General features: G+C 63.4%; 5 protein-coding genes across 5 annotated transcripts; 2 read left to right on the top strand and 3 right to left on the bottom strand.

The window, feature by feature from the left end:
- Positions 1 to 64: 64 nt before the first annotated feature.
- PAN0_015d5179 (Ras GEF) lies at positions 65 to 4,666 on the top strand (the record flags this gene model as incomplete). Its single annotated transcript, XM_014799488.1, has 1 exon — positions 65 to 4,666. One exon carries the CDS (start codon positions 65 to 67, stop codon positions 4,664 to 4,666), a length of 4,602 nt encoding a protein of 1,533 aa, XP_014654974.1.
- Positions 4,667 to 5,725: 1,059 nt separating this feature from the next.
- On the bottom strand, positions 5,726 to 8,176 carry PAN0_015c5178 (cell division control protein 45; the record flags this gene model as incomplete). Its single annotated transcript, XM_014799487.1, has 1 exon — positions 5,726 to 8,176. The coding sequence occupies one exon, from the start codon at positions 8,174 to 8,176 to the stop codon at positions 5,726 to 5,728; it is 2,451 nt and encodes an 816-aa protein (XP_014654973.1).
- Positions 8,177 to 8,529: 353 nt separating this feature from the next.
- PAN0_015d5177 (oligosaccharyl transferase alpha subunit) lies at positions 8,530 to 10,077 on the top strand (the record flags this gene model as incomplete). The annotated part of the gene is made up of 1 exon (XM_014799486.1): positions 8,530 to 10,077. One exon carries the CDS (start codon positions 8,530 to 8,532, stop codon positions 10,075 to 10,077), a length of 1,548 nt encoding a protein of 515 aa, XP_014654972.1.
- Positions 10,078 to 10,087: 10 nt separating this feature from the next.
- On the bottom strand, positions 10,088 to 12,973 carry PAN0_015c5176 (uncharacterized protein; the record flags this gene model as incomplete). Its single annotated transcript, XM_014799485.1, has 1 exon — positions 10,088 to 12,973. One exon carries the CDS (start codon positions 12,971 to 12,973, stop codon positions 10,088 to 10,090), a length of 2,886 nt encoding a protein of 961 aa, XP_014654971.1.
- A 373-nt stretch (positions 12,974 to 13,346) lies between these two features.
- PAN0_015c5175 (p-loop containing nucleoside triphosphate hydrolase protein) lies at positions 13,347 to 18,026 on the bottom strand (the record flags this gene model as incomplete). Its single annotated transcript, XM_014799484.1, has 1 exon — positions 13,347 to 18,026. One exon carries the CDS (start codon positions 18,024 to 18,026, stop codon positions 13,347 to 13,349), a length of 4,680 nt encoding a protein of 1,559 aa, XP_014654970.1.
- Between the last annotated feature and the right edge of the window lie 848 nt (positions 18,027 to 18,874).

The following is an 18,874-nucleotide window of genomic DNA, read 5'->3' as shown; positions in this document are numbered from 1 at the left end:
CGTCCAAGCAATGCATCGCTGAGACTACGACAGGCAAGCCGTCGCGTCGCGCTTCACTCCAGCCATGGAGGACCCTCTCGACACCGCCGCCGCAAAGAAGAAACCCGCCTTTGCATTCTGGGACAGGCAGCGCAAGGATAGCCATTCCACATCACCCACAATGCAACGCTCATCCTCGTCCCAGCACTCGGCACAACCAGCTGCTGCCAACACAGGCCTCAGCGGCGTCCAGCGACTCATCCAGCAGTACTCGCAACCCAACCAGGCCGCCGCTTCCTCCTCTTCATCCTCGGCACTCACTCCCGAGCGATCCAACTCCACCTCCAGGCACTCGCCTAGCTCCTCGCGTGTCTCGCCTTCACCCATCCCGCCTACCACCTCCTCTGCCTCCACCTCGAGCCAAACTCTCGACCTGCTCCCAAACGCCGACACCACCAAACAGGCAGAGGCAGAAAAGGCAAAACGGCGTCGTCGCTTGCTCCAGGACCAACTCCGCAAACGCAACTCCAACAGGCGCTCCTCCGGCCCCGTCGACATCAACAGCAACTCGGCCACACTCTCATCCGATGAAGATGATGGCGAAGAGGAAGAAGAAGACTCGCGCATCGCGTCCGAGTCCGACTCCAATCCCCCATCCGGAAGTGCACCCGACTCCGACGCCTTCCACGACGCCAGCTCGCGTCTCGTCACTCCCGCCAAACCGTCGCCCTCCACCGCCGTCCAATCGAGGCCGCCAAGGCAGTCGCTCGAAGACACGCGTCCCTGGCTCGAATTCAGCCCTCTGCTCCCAGACTCGGAGCTGCTCGAGAGCCCGGGCAAGCAGGCCACTCCCAGTTTCGCTCTCCTCCATCGCTCCACCCCCTCCGATCTCAGCACCCCCACCAGCCGCAGCAGCGCAACCACAGATCCACCACTTCTCACGTCCAGCGCACGTCCTTCCCCATCGCGCTCCAACTCGGCTTCCATGCATGCCTCCGGCTCCCCCGCCTCTCCCACCGGCCTCGGCTTGGCCGCCGCCACTTCCTACCTCTCCCTCAACTCGCCCACCCACTCCTCGCACCCACGTTCCTATCGCAACACAAAGCTGCCACCACCAAGGCCGTCCCCACAGGCGCCCCTGCCTCCGCCTCCCTCCGAGGCCTCTTCCACGCATGCATCCCCACAGCCGCATGCCTACTCGTCTCGCTCCGCCGCAAGGCCCGCGCCACCCATCGCTCTCAACAACGACGACGCCGACGTTTTTGGTGGCCAAACGCTGCGTTCGAGGAGCTACAGCCTCGAACAAGAAGTCGCCTCGGCCGATGCACAACAACGCCAGCATCAGCATCCGCAACCGACTCCACCACCAGACAGCGCACACACACATGCAGCAGCAGCATCGTCGTCGTCATCGTTGGCAGTGCCCATCATCCGTCAGCGCAGCAACTCGCTTCAACGCACACAGCCCGACGACAGCGCGTCCGCTTCCAGACCGCCAAGGTCGGCCTCCTCCAGCTCCACCAAGCCGGTAGGCGCAGGCAGACCCAGAGGCTTCACCGTAGGCGCCGTGCCCGCTCCCCCGCCCTCCCTTCGTGGCGGCGCTCCCTCGTCTGCACCCAACAAGTCCAGACCCAGATCGCTCCTCTCCAACGAAATCTTGCCGCTCGATCTCGCAGAGCCAAACTACGCTTCCTCCACCGACGCACGCAAAGCACTCAGCATGGACATTGACCGTCGCACCGCCTCCAACAGAGCTTTGACATCCGCCAGCCTCAGCCGCGGTCCCTCGGCCACCTCGCAGGCCGAACGCGATGCAGCCTCATCCTCCGCCACCACCAACACCGATCGACTCCAACCCGACTCCACAGAGCGCCGTCCAAGCGCAGGAGGTAGGAGCCGCAGCGGAAGCAGCGCAAGCCTCTTGCAGCAGGTCAACTCGCAGCCCAAATCGCACGCCAGCTTCGTCATCGCCGTCGTCGGCCATGCGCAGTCGGGCAAGTCCACCGTAATCAAGAAGGGCCTCCGCCAATTCGGACTCTCGAAACCGCACGTGCTCTCCGAAAAGGTCACCTCCCACTCCACCGTCTGCGTCGTCGACCAGGAGCAGAGGACCATCGAGGTGCTCGAGATCGACGCTTCCGTGCTGCTCAACGGGCCCAGCAAGCGATTCGCCTGGCCCAAGTTCCTCCCGCATATCGACGCCGTCATCCTCTGCTACGACGCCGCCGAGATCGCCTCGTTCCGCGGCATGTCGGAGCTGCTCGAAAACTTTGCCGTCGCCAACCTCAGCACCGTCATGCTCGCCTGCAAGTCCGAGGTGCATCCCAAGGCCGTCGACCCCTACTACGCCAGCGACATGGCGTGCATCTACAACGTCGGCCTCGCAGAGTGCACCGTACAGAGCGAGGAAGGCAAGAAGCGCATGCGCGACTGCTTCTCCTACCTCGTCAAAGAAGTCGCCAAGGTCAGGAGCGGTCGATCGCGCCGCGGCACCGCCAGCACCGTCCCTGTGATGCCAGCAGCAGCAGCGACGCAAACGCCGTCGCAGCCCCTCAGCTCACCCACGCAGCCGACCATGCCGAGCCGCACCGCCTCGGCCACTTCCCACGCGAGTTCGCAGGCGGACCCAGCCGACGCAGCTCACGCAGCCTCGCTCTCGCCCGTCGTGTCAGCAGATCCGCGCGCGAGAGGCTACAGCAACGCCAGCTCGAGCGCAACGCGCATCACCACCGGCGGAGGCGAGTCGCCCGGCCTCCAGTCGACCTTCCCTTCTGACCCGAAGCGCGATCTCGCCTCGGACGCGTCCGCGTCCGCTGCTGCGAGTCACGATTCGCGCCTGAGCCTGCGCAAGATGAGCAGCGCCACCGCCGGATCCTCCACCTCGGACGTGCCCTCTTTGCAGTCGCACGACGAGCTCGGGCTGCACGACAGCCTGCATCGTGCGCAGATGGGCCTGCAGAATGCGCGCGCCACCGGAGGCTACGTGTCGATCGAAGAGCTGTGGGACAAGCTCTTCCACGCCGCCATCTCACGCACCGACGAACGCTTCGTCACCATGTTCATGGTCTTCTACCGCGGATTCGCCACGCCGCTCGACCTGCTTCGCCAGATGATGGCGCGCTTCGACACGCTTACCGCCGAGGCCGTCGCCGACGGCTTAGTGCATCGATTTGCGCTCATTCGCCTCACGAGCATGCTCGGCGACTGGGTGCTCGACTACCCAGGCGACCTGAGCAATGCCGAGACGCATGCGCTGCTGCTCCGATACCACCACCAGCTGCTCCACCATCCTGACACCGTGCACACAGCTACGCAGATTCAAAATGCGGTCGAGGCGACCGCTCGAGCACCCGACCTGGACGCGCTTTGGAGCAAGGCGGTCAACAGCGATCAGACGCGCCACAAGGGAGCCAGCGCGATCGCAGGCGACGTCGACGGGGGCCTGTCCGCCAGCCACTCGAGCAGCAGCCACCTCGCTCTGGCGACGGCGTCGGGCAACACGAGCCACGACATGCTGGATGGTGACACGCTCGGCGCCGCCGCGCACGACCGGTCCGACACGCACGAGAGGACGGGATCCGAGAGCAGCCTCGTGATGCCGCCGGACGCGGGCGTGGGAGGGCGCTCGCGCAGTGCGTCGGATCTCACCACGTCGTCGACGGAAGCACCGGCGGCGCTGCTCGGCTCGGACGACCGCGCGGGTGTGTCGATGTCGAGTGGCGTAAGTAGCGTCAGCGCGCACACGCAGACGTCGACGGGCGGCAGCACCACAGCGAGCGGCACAGCAACGCAGGCGTCGGTGTCGTCGACGAGCACCGAGGCGTTGGCGAGCACGACGGGGCGTGCGCTCGACCAAAAGGCGGTGCTGCGCAGCATCTCGAACACGCTCATGGAGGTGGACGACGAGGTGATCGCCACGGAGCTCACGCGGCTCGAGTGGGCGTACTTTACGGCGATCCAGCCGCGCGATCTGCTGCGCCACATCCTCGTGCCGCACGACAAGCGCGACGGGCCGGTGTCGCGCTCCATCTCGCACTTCAACTACATGTCCAACTGGGTGTGCTCGATGATCCTGGCGCAGGGCAAGACGAAGCATCGCGCACGCATGCTCGAAAAGTTTTTCAACATTGCGTCGATCCTGCGGCACGACAACAACTACGGCTCGCTCAACAGCGTGCTGGGTGGCTTGAGCAAGACGGCGGTGCATCGGCTGAAGCATACGCGCGAGTTGCTCAAGGGCAAAGCGGTGAACAAGGCGTACCAGAGCCTGGTGCGGCTCATGTCGAACGAGCGCTCGTCGGCGGCGTACAGGTTGGCGCTGGAGAATTCGGACGGGCCGACGATTCCGTATGTGGGCGTGCATCTGCAGGACATTCTGTCGATTTCGGACGGCAATCCATCCAAGCGCGCGGCGGATGGGATGATCCACTGGCGCAAGTTTTCGCTCATGGACGAGGCGGTCATGGCGGTGGCGCGGTGTCAGCAGTACGACCGCTACATCAAGCCGAACGCGGCGGTGGAGAAATTGATCGTCGATGTGCCTGTGATGGACGACGAGGCGCTGTACGAACGCTCGCTCATGGTCGAGCCGCGCGCCAGTGCGGGCCCCGTGGCGGCGAGCAAGATCAAGGACCTCAAGACGTTTCTGTCGAGCCAGACGTACTCGAGCAGCTCGTTCCATGCGTAGGCGTTGTCAATCCAGGCCTGCGTCGCACAACCTTGACATTGGTGCACGTGTGTAGGTGAGGGAGAATGATTGCATGGTGCGTGGAAGAGGAAGTTGAGATGGGGACGCAGCGTCTTTACACATGGATGCGCGTGCTGTGGATGTGATAACGAGGAGAGCGTGGGCTTAAGGTGGGCACGATGGCGATGACTCAGACCGAAAGTTGAGGCGTAAGCAGGTCGAGGATGGCAGGGTGGAGTTGCTTCAGTGGTTTGCCGAGGGATCTGAGGCATGACAAGCCTAGATTTTTTGATCCAGGCGTGCGTTTTTTTGGTTACAAGGTTGGCGGAGCACCTTGGATGCGTATTTGAGCCATGACCGGCCACCGATTTGGTCAGGGGAGGCGTGCGTCTTTGGTCAGACAAGATATGCATGCGTGTGGGTGGATAAGACGGAGCGCAAGGAGCATTGCTCGATTGTGCAGGGGACTGAAGAGTGTCAGATGGAAGTGAGCATGATGACAATGTCTGCTTTGAGGCGGGAATTAGGTCGTGCGAGGAGGCTGAGAATGACACTGCGGGCTGAACTGCCTTGTTTCCACACACGCACATTGCCGATTGGACGCCGATGCGACTCGCGGCAACAATGGGTGGATTGGATTGTGGTTGGTAGGCCAGGAGTATGGCTCGGACTCGTGCAGAGTTGCTCGCCATGGTTGGTAGCTCTTTGAACTGTGCTGCGTTGGAGCCAGGATTGGGCACGATTCGTCACTCTTGTGTACGGTGGATGCGAAACGCGGGCGGGAGTGCAGCTGGAGCCGCGCAAGTGCTTCTAGACTCCAAACCTACATGCTGCGGCTTGAAGTCGCTCAGCAACCCGAGCAGGAAGCGCGCGTCGCTGATTCTCCTGCGCTTAGACGCCCGAGCTGCCCACCAATCTACTCGACGTCGATACGCGCTGCTACGACCATGCACTCGTCCGGCTTTCCATCCTGGACTCGAACGCAATGTGGTTTGGGAAGAAGGGATTTTCAGGGCATGCAAACTGCATCGACATTTGCATTGGATGCGAGTGGGACGGCTACTTGAGTTTGAGATGCACCTTTTCGATAAAAGGCGCCAGATCGGACTTGCGTACATGGATCGCCGCGGTCTGGAACCTGTCATGCCGGACCCTCGCGCCACTCATCTTTGCCGCATGCTGGAACGCGGCGGTAAAATGGTTCGCCTCCGTCATGCCATGCACGGGCGCGGCGGTCGACCCAAGCACCACAAAGATATCCTTGGCCGGATAAAGCGCAGCGATGATAAACGGCAGAGGCGTATACGGGTTCCCCTTCCTCTTTGGCAAATTCGCCTGCTGCTCCACAATGATATCCCTCAATGCAGTCGAGAGCCAGCGAGCGAGCTGGGCGAGGATCTCAACGTGGGTGAAAAGCTCGAGATCGGCGCCGTCCTTGAGAATGGCGAGGCGGAAGTTCTTGAGTGTGCGAATGCTCTGGTTCGTAATCAATCCCATCCCCCTTGCAACAATACGTCGGTGCAAGGCTTGGGAGAGCAGCAGGGATGAGCGGAGGAGGTGGATGGATGTGGCTCGGCAAGTGTCGAGCGCGCGGTAGGCTTCGTGGAAGTTGTTAACCCATACATCGCGTTCCGCCTGCTCGAGCAGCGCTAGTTCGTCTCCGCTGGCTCGACCGGAGCTGACGGGTTCGAGATCGAGTCCCGAATTGGCGCCCGTGGCTTCGCGAGCTGTGGTGGAGGTGGCAGCGGTGGCGGCGGTGACGGCGTCGGTGAGGTGCGTGCCCAGGTTCCACGCGCGCTTGGTGGCGAAGAGCTCCGATGTCGCAGCTCCCCCACCCCGATTGGCGGCATAACTGGTGGACAAAGGTGTGCCGGCGCTGGCGGAGGCGAAGACCATCCCGGGCGTTTCGACCTCGATCTTCACGCCGTGTGCGGCAACAAGCAGTGCCGAAACGCCCTCCACCACATCCGCCGCCCCCAACGGTGCGGTCTGAAACCCGTACGACCGCTCAAACCCACGATAGCTAAGCTCGGTCAGGCCGTACTCGGGTGCGATCGCATCGAGTTTGACGGCGAGGCTGCGGCGCAGGTCGAGGGGCATGTGGGTGTAGTTCTGGCGCACGGCGGTGAGGGAGAAGCCCATCTTGGCGAGGAGGCCGCGCAGCTTGGCCTGACCGCGTTCGCGCCAGAAGCCGAGCTTGGCGGCGACGTAGGCGGTGTGGAACATGGCCGTCTCCAGGCTCCAGTGGCGGTAGAGCGTGAAGCGCAGCTCGGCGGCCACGATGCGGATCGTCCGGTCGTCGGCGTCCTCGCTCTTGGTATTGTGTGCGATCCCGGCGCGCAGTGCCCGATCCACCCCTCGAGGTGTGGACGAGGCAGAATCGTCCTTGGCGAGAAGGTCGGTGGACCATGCTTCCAAGCGAGCGTGCGAGGTGGAGGGTTCGATCGCGATGACTTCCGAGGCGTAGGCGGAGGAGTAGGCTTCGTACGTCTCGAAATCGATAGAGTTGGAGAGGTAGAGCGAGGTGAGGCCGACGATGGCGAGCCAGAGAGACTCGCGGTCTGCGCGGCCGAGCGATTCGCACAAGAGATAAAGCATGGAGGAGGTCGACATGCCGTAGCTCTCGCCGCGGTTGTAGTAGCGCGTGAGGACGGTGCGGTAGCGGTGGCGCTCGGCATTGGTGAGCCGCGCCGAGGCGGGACGGTGCGAACGATGGCGTCGGCGCTTGCGCGCTGCATTGGGCGAGTCGGCATCACTGCCAGCGTCGGCGGAGGCGGAGCGCGAACGAGAGCGAGAGGAGCGCTTGCGCTTGCCTGCCTCGCCGGGCGCATCGCTGTCCGAGCCACTCGCGTCCGAGCCCGACTCGTCGCCACTGTCATCGTCATCGTCGTCGTCCGAGTCGATGTCGAACTCGAGCTTTTCGAATGCGTCGCGCTCGCCACCCTGGCGGCACAGCTTGGTGGCAATGTCGCCGTCGTCCCAGCACCACACGCGGTCATTGGCATGGCTCGTCGCGAAGAGGTTGTCCAGATTCCACGGCCGGTGCGAGTCGATCACATGCAGCGTACAGCTCGGCGGGATGTTGAACATGGTCGGCAGACTCAGCACCGCGCCGAGATTGATGAGCACCACCGATCGCACGTCCGTCGTCGTCGCTGCTGCGGCGGTGGAAGTCGAGGCAACATTCGCGGCGTCGGCCTCGTCGTCGGTGAGCGGCGGAAAGACGTCGGCGAGCGTAGTGGTGAGCGAGCGATATCCGTCTACGGGTACGATGCGGTGCGGGATGTCGTCCTGCAGAAAGAGGGATGCGAGCATGCGCGTTGCACACACCGCATCCACGTCCGGCGAGGCGAGCACCAGCACGCTCGACACGCCCGAGCCCGCCGACCTTGCTGCGGCGCGGATGCGAGCATAGGCCGAGGCGTAGTCGTGCTTGGACGTGGAGGCGATGCGGTCCGGATCGATGTGCACGTCTACGAGCGACGAGTTTGGACACGCCACCACCACCATTGTTGCGCTGCGACGGTGAGGATGATGAGGGATGGTGGAGTGGGGGAGAGAGGTGTTGATTGCGCAAACCAACACGCCCCGAAGCGCCAATTCGGCGCGGCGCGTCGCCAATCGAGAAATGCACTTCGCGTTGAGTGGCGGTCGACATTTTCTTCGGATGTCAGATTAGAATACATCTCACAGTACTTTGGGGGTGAGAATTCGGCTCTCGTGCGGCTGAGCAGAAGCACAGAGATGAGCTGGAAGAATGCGCGGCCGCGCACTGTCCAGTCCAAGTGAAGCGCCGCAAAGGGCTGTCGGATCTCTGCTTCTGCTCACCATCTGCTGCTTCTGCCCACGCATACACACACACCATGGGCATGTCTGCTTCCACGCGCACAACGACGCTTGTGCTGGCGTGGCTCGCCTGCCTCGGCTTCTGGCTCGCTGCGCCCACCCTCGCCGTCTCGCTGCCCCCCGCTGCGCACTGGACCAACACCAACGTGGTCAAGCAGATCGAACTTGCCGGCACCACCTCGCATGCCATCACCACGCTCTCCGTCCGTCCCGGTGCATCTCACAACGGCGGCGAGGTGCTCGACTACTACTTTGTGCTGGCGGCGCACGAGGCGGAGCACCTGGCGTGGTCGCGTCTGACGGTCAAGCCGGCGCTGGATTCGGCGTTTGCGGCGCGCGACAACAAGCACGGCGGCATGCGTCCCGTCGTACCCCTACAGCAGCTTGGACCGCTCGATGGGGATATGGATTCGGTGGTGTTCAAGGCCGAAATTCCCGCCGAGTTGGTCGGGGCGGAGGGCGTGGGGATGACGCTCGAGACGGCGCTGAATCATGTGACGCAGCCGCTGCCGAAGCAGGTCAAGCAGACGCAGCCGCAGCTCGTGCTGTGGGAGGGCGATGCGGCGGTGCGATCGCCCTACCCCACGAAAACGGCGCGCATCAAGGTCAAGGCTGCCTCGCCCAAGATCATTGCCTACTCGCCCGACTCCGCCACCAAGTCCGGAAGCATCGTAACGTTCGGCCCCTTTGAAAACGTCCGCCCCATCCAAGCGGGGACCAAGGTGGAGCAGGGCAGTGTGCATTTTCAACTGGATGCGCCGAGGGCGGTGATTGTCGAGCTGAAGCGCGTGGCGGAGGTGAGCCACTGGGGCGATGCGCTGAGTGTGCACGACCGGCTGGTGGTGCGCAATGCAGGTGCACAGCTCAAGGGCCACTTTTCGCGCATCGAACACCAGATGGCGGCGTTCTACAACAAGGCGTCCGCGAGCGCGCTCTCGACGATTGCGATGAGCCTGCCTGCAGGTGCGCGCGATGCGTGGTTCGTAGACGATATTGGCAACGTCTCCACGTCGCGATTCCGCGAGTCCAAACCGGATCCGAGCCTGCTTAGTGCGTCGTCGGTGTTGCCGACTTCGGCAGGGGTGGCGGCAAGGATGAGTGCGCTCGAGTTGCAGCCGAGGTTTCCGTTGTTGGGTGGGTGGAACTATAGTTTCAGTGTTGGGTTTACGCTGCCGCTGAGTGCGGGCGGGTGGATGAGGAAGGTGCGCGCGTCCAACGAGTACATCACTGCCGTACCGCTGTTTACACCCATCAAGGACGTGGCTGTCGATAAGCTGACCACCGTCATTGTGCTGCCCGAAGCAGCGTCGAGGGTCCAGCTGGAGCTGCCGTACGATATCCACGTCGATCACGAGATCTCAAAGACCTACCTCGACACGGTGGGGCGCAACACGATCATCCTCACCCAGCGCAACGTTGCCCCGCAACACGCAGCACTCGTCTACATCAAGTATTCCCTGCCGCATAGGGCCAATATGGTCAAGGTGGCGGCGGTCGCGGCGGTTACGGCGGCATTGCTCACGGCCACAGCGGTAGTGCAACGTGTACAGACTAGAATCATTTGATTAGGAATTGTCAGCCGAACAATCGACCCATTTGATCCAGGATCGGTTCGCCGCCTCCACCACCGCCGTCGACGGCGAAGAAATCCAGATCCTTCATCATCCATTCCCACTGCGGATCCAGCGCCGGTGGTGGCTCCAGCGCCCCAGTGGCGGGATGGGGAATGTTGACGTTGAACCACGAGGCTGGGCTCAACCCGGCTCCTTGTGGTGCTGTGGAAGCGGTCGAGGTGGTGCCGGGCGATTGATCCGTCCATGTGGATGTGGGCGCGGGTTGGGCAGGCCAGGATGCAGCGAGGTGGGGCGAAAAGTGGATGTTGCTAGAGTAGATGTGCGAGGCTTTTGTGCCTGGCGCCGTTGGTGGCATGGGGTGGTTATGATCCCGACGAAGGTGTCGTGACGACTCGGGTGCACGATCCGGCCTATCCTCCCTCGGGGTTGAAGGATTGCCAAGCCCACGTAACGCCGCACCCTGGTCGTCGCGCGCTGCATCGGCACAGCTCGTTTGTGGTTCCGGGTCAAAGCGGCTGAGTACGCCGCTGAGGAAGACGCTGTATTTGGACGCGATGCTCTTGCCGCTGCGCGCGGTGCGTGCGCTGCCGATCTTATCCAGCTCTCCCGCGGTGAGCCTAGCGAGATTAAGCACCCTCGAGCGCGAGACGAATCCCAAATTCACCTCGCCCACCTTCTGTCCGCGACGCTGCTGCACCGCATGACGCCGGGACAGGTCGAGTGCAAAGACCACCGCATAGACGGTGGAGACGATGAACGAGTTGGTGACGTGGTCCATGTATCCGCGCTGGCTGCGGTCGATGAACGTCGCCATGTAGTTGGTGCAGCTGATGTAGCAGTGTCTGTACAGCTGCGCCAACTCGGCTGTGACGTCGACAGAGTAGCTGATGGGTAGCGCGAGTGCGTACGTGACGAGCGCTGCGTAGTCGAGTGAGAGCGGACCGGTGATTTGAAGAGGGCTGGGTGGGGAGGTGGACGTGGTGGAGAGCCAGCGTTCCTCCCACCGCTTGAGATCCATGTGCACCGAGTTGCGGAAGTAGCTCAGCTGCAGCGTCAGCTGGTCCCTCTCGGCCACGCCTGCGTCCTCCTCCCCGCGATCGCGCACAGGCTCGCCAACCCGACGCCGCGCTCCCAGACTGCGCAGCACATGCGTGTTGAAATGGTCCCCCTGCGCAATCATAATCCGGCGCAGCTCGATCTGCGCCACCAACGCCTCGTCCTGCCTTAGCGCGAGTGGCATGCTGTGCCACCGACTGCAGGTGGCAATCACACCCTCGTCGGCCAAGTGCATGCGCTGGCCCGTCTGACTCGCCAGCGTCTTTTCCAGGTTCCACAGATTGATCCACAGCCGCTCGGTATTGCGCAGCTGGCGCTGGTAGTGCTGATTCGCATGCACCGCAGGCGTAGAGTACGAATAGCAGACCAGATTGCACCCGAGCTCCGTCGCGATGCGGATGGCCGTGCCAAGGAACAGCCACGTCTGGTCCGACATGGCGCTCTCCGACATGGGCCGATAACTCGCCAGCAAAAAGAACGCCTGGGCCATCTCGACGTTCTTGTAGTCGCCCGCGGTGATCCAGCTGATCATCGCCTCGTAATGCCGCCGCAACCCGACCGCCAGTGCCGCCGATTCCTCCTGAACCGCGGCGGAGGAGGTGGACGGCTCGAATTCGGCAGAGAGCGCACAGATGACCGTGAGCAGAAACGCAGAGTGCTTGCGGATGTACGTGATGCTCGACAGCTCCGGGTCAAAGATGTGCATAAACGTGCCGAACGTCGCGTAGAAGCTCGTGATGAGTCGTTCCGCCTGTGCGACGGTGAGCAGGCCCTGGTCGATAGGGTCGAATTCTTGCCGGTTGTCGTACACCGGGTGGAAGGCGCCGCGCGAAAAGTAGGTCGACGCCCAGCTCGAGGCCGATGCCCCCTCGTCTCCACGCCGCGCGGCTGTACTGCGCTCGACAGCTCCGGTGTGCGGTGCGACGTCGGCGGAGGAAGAGGGTGGCGACTGCGAGCGGCGTCGTTTGCGTGGGCCCTCTTGCGCTTCTTCGTCGGTGTGGAATCCGGCCTGGGGCTGCGATCGTGCGCGAGTGGTGCCGTCGGCTTCATCGCTGCTGGGAGCGTGTTCGGCGCCCAAACTCGCCTGCCTGTGCAGACCGGATCTGCCCACGCTACCTTTGCGTCGCCGTGCGCTTTCGTCGCTGCTCGCCTGGGCCAGCAGCTTGAGCGGGTTCGAGAGCGTGGGGAACTCGTCGGGCACCCTCGACACCGACGCCTGGTCCTCCATATCCACCAACATGTTGAAGTCCGACCGCGACCGCTGCATCTCGCCCCTACCCTGGGACAAGCTTGCTCTCTCGCGCTCCCACGCCGCGCCTGCGGTGGGCAGCGGCTGTGGCGAGGCCAGACTCGGCGGCGTGCCCTCGTCGCGCTTGATGGCCTTGATCGACTTGGCGTCGGCGACGGCGCCCTTGGTGAAGAACTTGGACCGGTGCAGCTGCCACGTGAGCGTCTCGATGAGGCTCGATGCGTCCGGATCCGCGACGTGCTTGTTGAGCGTGCGCAGCTCGTCGAGCGTGCGGTCGAGCAGCTCGAGCCGTCGCAGGATCTGCTGCAGCTTGATCTTGCCCGGCTTGCGCCCGCGCTTGTGTGTACGGTAGATGCATTCCCGGTCCAGCTTGACGCATCGTGTGCACGATGCACCCGTAGGCGAGGGAATGCACTTGACTTTGGCTTCGCGACACGGCTGACACGAGACCTTCTTGGGCGCACTCCCTGCGCCGGCGCGTTCGTTGTCCGAGCCCGAACTGGTGTCCGAGTCGGCGTGCTCGTCTTCGGCTGGCCGACGCTCCGACACAGCCTTGCTGGAAGATGGCGATGCACCCCCCATCTTTGCAATGATCGCAAGCGAGGAACCGTGGCCAACGTCGATGATCGTGGCAAAGAGTCAAGACGGGAGAGAGTGGGACCGAGGCACAAATCGACGGCCGCCGCCACCAAATTTGGCCGACTCGGCGGAATTTCGGCGCATTCGCGGCATTTCAAAGAGAAGGCTCGCCGAGAGCCCATCAGCGGAGCGTTGTTGGGTCGCCGTTCTTCGTCCGACCCCACACCCACTTCTGAATACGAAAATCCATCCGCTGCAACGGGATTGGTAACAACAGCAACAACCCCACACACACACACACAAAGCACAGGAGAGCAAGGTCTGCATTCAGCCACGCACACATGTGGCAGATCGTAAAGTGAGCACGACGACACGGCTAGGCTGCGTTGCCGGCACTGGGCTGGGCGCCTCCGCCACGTCCACCACCACGCCCACTGCGGCCGCCACGTCCGCCTCCGCCTCGACCGCCGCCACCGCGCCCACCACGTCCACCGCTTCGCGCGCGCCAGTTGTCCTTGGCCTTGTCGCCGCTGCCACCGCCACCTTGCTCGTGCGCATCTGCCGCAGCTTCGTCCGCCGCCGTCGTTGCTGCCGTGCTCTTGCTTGCGGCCGTGGTCGCCGTGCTGGCCGCCACGCTCGGCGCATGGCTCGACGGCGCAGGCGGGTGCGGCAGATCCGGCGTCTGCGAGCGGCTCGTCCATCGACTGCCTCCGTTGCTCGTGGGGGCGCTCATGGGTGCGCTCGCCAGATTGGCCGACGAGCCGCCGCGACTGCCCGCCCCGTACACCTGGCTCGGAACCGCGCTCGGTCGACCACCCACGTCCTGCAGGCTCAGACCGCCCATTCCAAACGAGGCCGGGCTGGCCGGGCGCGTCGAGCCACGGCTGCTCGAAGCCCAGCCGCGCTCCTGTGCATAGCCGTCGAGGATGTGCACGATGCCCTGGCTCATGTACTCGAACTCGCCGATCTCCTGCGCCGAGAGCGACAGATCCGTGCGGTCGCCCAGCTCCTCGTCCTCGTCCTCGTCGTCGCCGCCCTCGTACTCGTCCACGTCCTCCACGCGCTTGGAGCCGCGCTGCGCCTGCGAAGACGAGTCCTTGCGGCGTTTGCCGATGCCCTCGAACACGCGCAGCATGATGACGTCCATGATGGAGCGCAGCTTCTCGAGGTTGTCGAGCGAGTCCGTGTTGCCCGTGATGGGCAGCCAAAAGTCGCACTCGACGCCCTCGCCCAGCACGCGCACCTCGGTGGCGCCAAACAGCATGAAGGTGAGCGGATCGAGCCGCGTGCATCCGCGCAGCATGGTCGACGCATTGTTGCCCGCGCTGCCGCTCGCGTTGCGGATCTTTTCGCTGAACGCAAAGATCTCCTTCTCGCCCATGTTGGCCGCATCCCACGGCTTGTGCTTGGTGAACTTGGTGTGGCAGATCGACGACGGATGCATGAGGCACGACTTGTCCTGCGACGTGCGGTAGCTCGCCTTGCCGCTCCGGATCGCAAAGTTGGGCGGCGACGACACCGCCACCAGCGCCGCCAGCACCGATGTCGAGTCCGAATTCGTGTTGAACTCGGCGTCCGTCTCGCGCGGCCGGCGGAAGCGCGAATAGTGCGAGACGCCGTTGCCGTTGCCGTTGCCGTTGCCGTTGCCGTTGCCGTTGCCGTTGCCGCCGCCGCCGGCGTGGCTCGCCTGGATGACCGAGATGATGTCGGCCTTCTCCATCGACTGGAAGAGATGCTCCTTGACCTGCTGGATCTGGAGCAGCGTGATCTTGCTCAGGAAGTTGTCCTGGCAGAAGCGGTTCGCAGCCGCATAGTCGCCGCGCGACTGCATCTCCCACCAGCGCGTAAAGGCGCGCAGGACGCAGAGCGCATCCGATCGAAAGTCGGGCGGACACCAGCGGTCCTTGACCATCTCGGCCTCCTCGCGCAGATGGATGGGCGCCATGAACGGATCGCGGCTGGTGAGGATGGCGGCGAGCGAGAGCACGGGGTCGAGGCAGCGGAAGAAGGCGCCGTACAGGCACATCTTGCCCATGGGCGCGTCGACGGGCAGCTGGAGCAGCACGCGGCCGAGCGAGGTGAGGTTCTTGTACATGTCGAGCGCGCCGACCATCTTGAGCTTCTCCATGGCGGCGAGCACGCGCTCGGGCGCGGGCGGCTCGATGGCCGATGCCAGCACGTCCTCCACCTCCATGCCGGGGATGTCGAGCGCCTTGATGTGCATGACGACGTTGCTGAGGTCGGTGCGCTTCATCTCGACCGTCTGGTTCACCTTGAGCTTGTCGTAGCGCGCCTTGCTGAGCACGCCAAAGTACTCGCCCGCACGATGACGACCGGCACGACCCGCACGCTGGTTGAGGTTGGAGGTGCCGACCCAGGCCGAGACGAGGCTCGAGAGGTGGCGCTCCGGGTCGAAGCGCTTCTCCTTGACGCGGCCCGTGTCGACGACGTAGACGACGTCGGGGATCGTGATGGAGGTCTCGGCGATGTTAGTGGCGAGGATGATGCGGCGGATGCCCGTGTGACGCACGGGCTCGAAGACGGCCTGCTGCTCCTGCACGGGGATGGTGGAGTGGAGGATGTGGATCTCAAACTGATCGCGGTCGTTAAAGTCGGTGCGCAGGAGCGGGTGGTACTGGGTGTCGGTGAGCAGCAGATTGACGGCCTTGATCTCGTCCCAGCCCGGCAAGAAGACGAGCACATGGCCGTCGTCCGAGATGGAGAGCACGTAGGCAATGATGAGCGCAACGAGCGGGTAAGGGATCTCGAGGTCGTCCACCTGGTCTGCCATGGGGTCGACGGGCTCATCGGCGGCGGCCTGAGCCTGAATCGCCGCGTGGCCGTACGCTCTCGAGCCGCTGTTGTAGTTGCTATTGTTGCTACGCGAGACAGAGCCGCCTCGCTGGTGAATCTCGCGCTCGAGGTATTCGCGGACGTTCTTTTCGCCCCACACCCAACCGCCCATCTGGGGAGTGAGGCGGAGCGACTCGAGGTTGCGCACGGTCTCCTCGAGGTAGTGCTTCTGGACGGGGAAGCTGCGACCGGGGATCTCGACGACGGGGGCGGGGACGCCCGAGTCGTTGGCAAAGTAGCTCTGGAAGAGCGTAGGGTCGATGGTTGCGCTCATAAGCACCACCTTGATCTCGCGTTTGCCCAGACGACGCCGCTCTGCGAGCAGGCGCTTGATGACGACGAGCAGCAGATCGGTCTCTACGTCGCGTTCGTGTACCTCGTCGATGACGACGTGGGTGATGGAGTCGAGGAAGGTGTTGGAGGACTCTGCGTCGCCGAGGGCGGACTGGAGGCGACGGAGGAAGACGCCGGTGGTGCAGAAGGTGATGGAGCCGTTGGGTTGGGGCGGCTTTGCCTCGAAGCGGACCTGGTAGCCGACGGTCTGACCGAGCTTTTCGCCGCGCTCCTTGGCGACGCGCTCGGCGACGCTGATGGCGGCGATACGTCTGGGCTGAGTGCAGATGATGTTGCACTTTGCGCCTTTGCCCTGGAGGATGTAGTCGTCAAAGAGGATCTGGGGGATCTGGGTGGTCTTGCCGGAGCCGGTGGCGGCCATGCAGATGGTGACCTGGTTGAGCTCGACCTTGACGAGCACGTCGGACTGCTTCTGGGAGACGGGGAGGCTTTGGCGCTGGTCGCGCATCTTGGCCATGGCGTCGTCCGAGTAGTAGTTGCCGAGGGCGAGCTCGAGCTGCTCGCTCTTGCGCTGGAGCGAGTCTTCGGTGGCGCCAAACTGCTGGTTAAAGCGGCGCGCGCGCTGCTGACGCATCTGACGCTTCTTTGCGAGCTCGTCGTTGGCGTCGGTGGAGGCGGCGTTGGGGTCTTCGCCGGGGACGACGGCGGCGGTGCGGGGCCGCTTTGCGTAGATCTTGCTGCGGATCATGGTGTCGTAGATGTTTTGTACCGAGTCGTCGAGCTCGTCGCTCATTGCAAAGGTGACGTGGGGCGCCTTGTTGATGGACATGCCTGGCTTGTGGAGGAGGTTGAAGGTCTTCCAGAGCGAGGCGTCGGTGGACTCGATGTAGGCGACGGATTCGAGGTAGCAGTTGGCGACGGCCTGCTTCTTGTTCTTGCCGGTGGCGGCGCCGATCTCGTTGCCGGCGATGTACATGGAGGCGTGCGGTTGACTGGCGGCTGCAGCGGCGGACGACTTGGAGGCGCCTCGCTTGGGCTTGCCCTGCTTTCCGGCGGACTGGCGGATGTCTGGCTTGCCGAGGTTGAAGCGCTTGCAGTAGAAATCGATGAACTCGCGGGCGCGCTGCACGGTGAGCTCGGAGCCGTCGGAGAGCTTGCCCGTGGGACCCTGGTTCTGGGCGACGAGCGGTGCGGGAGCGGATGCGGTGGGAGTCTTGTTGAGGATGTCGCCTGCGTTTTGAAGGAAGAGGACGGCATGGAGAGCGGCTACGCGCTCTGCATCTTTGGCGGTCTTTGCATCGCCGTGGACGCTCCACTCGTACTCTGGATCAAAGTTGAGGGTGCAGCGAAAGTTGGTGTCTCGCCTGCCCTCCACCTGTCCCTCTTCGACGTTGTAGACGGGGTAGGTGCCTGTGCGGTGGAGGACGTAGTTCTGCATGGGGTTTTTGGGGTTGTCGAGCCATGCCTTCTTGACGAGGCCGCTGTCGAGGAGGCCGTGGTAGTAGTCTTTGATGTTTTGGAGCGAATGGTACGGGAGCGGTTGGGTGGGGAGGAATTTGGTGGTCTTGGTGGGAGCGCCTGATTTGAAGTGGGAGCCAGACGTTGACGACGACGAGGTGGAAGGAGCGGCGGGAGCAGCTGGAGCGTCTTTGGCCGCCGACTTGGAAGCGCCTCCTCCTCCTCCTCCTCCTCCTCCTCCTCCTCCTCCTCCTCCTCCTCCTCCTCCTCTGGAACGGTTGGTGCCGGGCTTCTTTTTGGCGGCAGCTTGAGAAGCGGGAGCCGTAGTGCCTGCCGAGGAAGTGGCGGAGGAACCTCTGCCCCAGTTGCTCGATGCGCTAGCTGTGGTGGTGGTGCTGGAGGGATTCGCGTTGGAAGAGCCGCTCCTCCATGTCGACGAGGAGTCGGCCATGGTGTGCGTGTGCGTATGGAGCCGGCTCGATCGGAAGCGTTGCGGGCTGGCGCTGCGCTGCGATCTGCGATGTGCTGGGATGTCAATCGACGATGGCGAGATGGGCAAAGCGAGATGGGAGCAATGAGCGACGATGCGCTGAGCCTTGGTCGGGCTGAGCCGATTGCACTTTTGATCTTTCGCTGCAGCCACGCACCTGTCACCCGACACCCGCGCCCAGCTGCGCGCATCCAACCCCGAGCAGAAAAATCTCCACTCTCGCCCCTCGCCTTTTTTTTTTTTTTTTTTTTCTGCGAGAATTTCATGTCGAGTCGAAGGTCACCGCGGACTCATCAGCGCTTCATGCCGTACAGTGCTCACTCCAAAGCCGTGTCGATGAAGTCTCACGCTCAGCCGAATCGACTGCACGAGCTTTCCCACGCCTCGTTTCCGTTCGTGAGAAAGGGCTGTCGGTACCGGGCCGATGCTGCGTTGATGCTGCGGCTGGCGGCGTGTTCGGATCGTCCGATGTGACAGAAATCGGGCAGCCCGCGACCCGCAACGCCCAAAAAAGCCAGAATTGAAAATGAAAAAATCGAAAAATAAGAAATCTCAGGGTCTTGAGAGGGCGTGGCTCGAGTCCCGAGACGGCGTGCACGGGATCGTCAGGGTTTCGCACGACGAGAGAGAGAGGCGCGGCCTCGTGATGGATCGTGAGTTGAGTTTTTCGCTTCGGTCGGGCCGAGCTGCTCTGCGCAGCCGCAGAAAGGACCCGCCGCAGTGATGGCAGGAGCCGATCCGACGCAACCGGCCACGTCGGCTGGTCACCACCAACGGGCAGCCGCTCTTCGCCTTGGCTCCATTCACGA

This window comes from Moesziomyces antarcticus (assembly GCF_000747765.1).
Source record: "Moesziomyces antarcticus DNA, scaffold: scaffold_v10015, strain JCM 10317, whole genome shotgun sequence".
NCBI lineage: Eukaryota > Fungi > Basidiomycota > Ustilaginomycetes > Ustilaginales > Ustilaginaceae > Moesziomyces > Moesziomyces antarcticus.
Note: the sequence above shows the minus strand (reverse complement) of the source record. Positions and strands in the feature narration are given on the sequence as shown.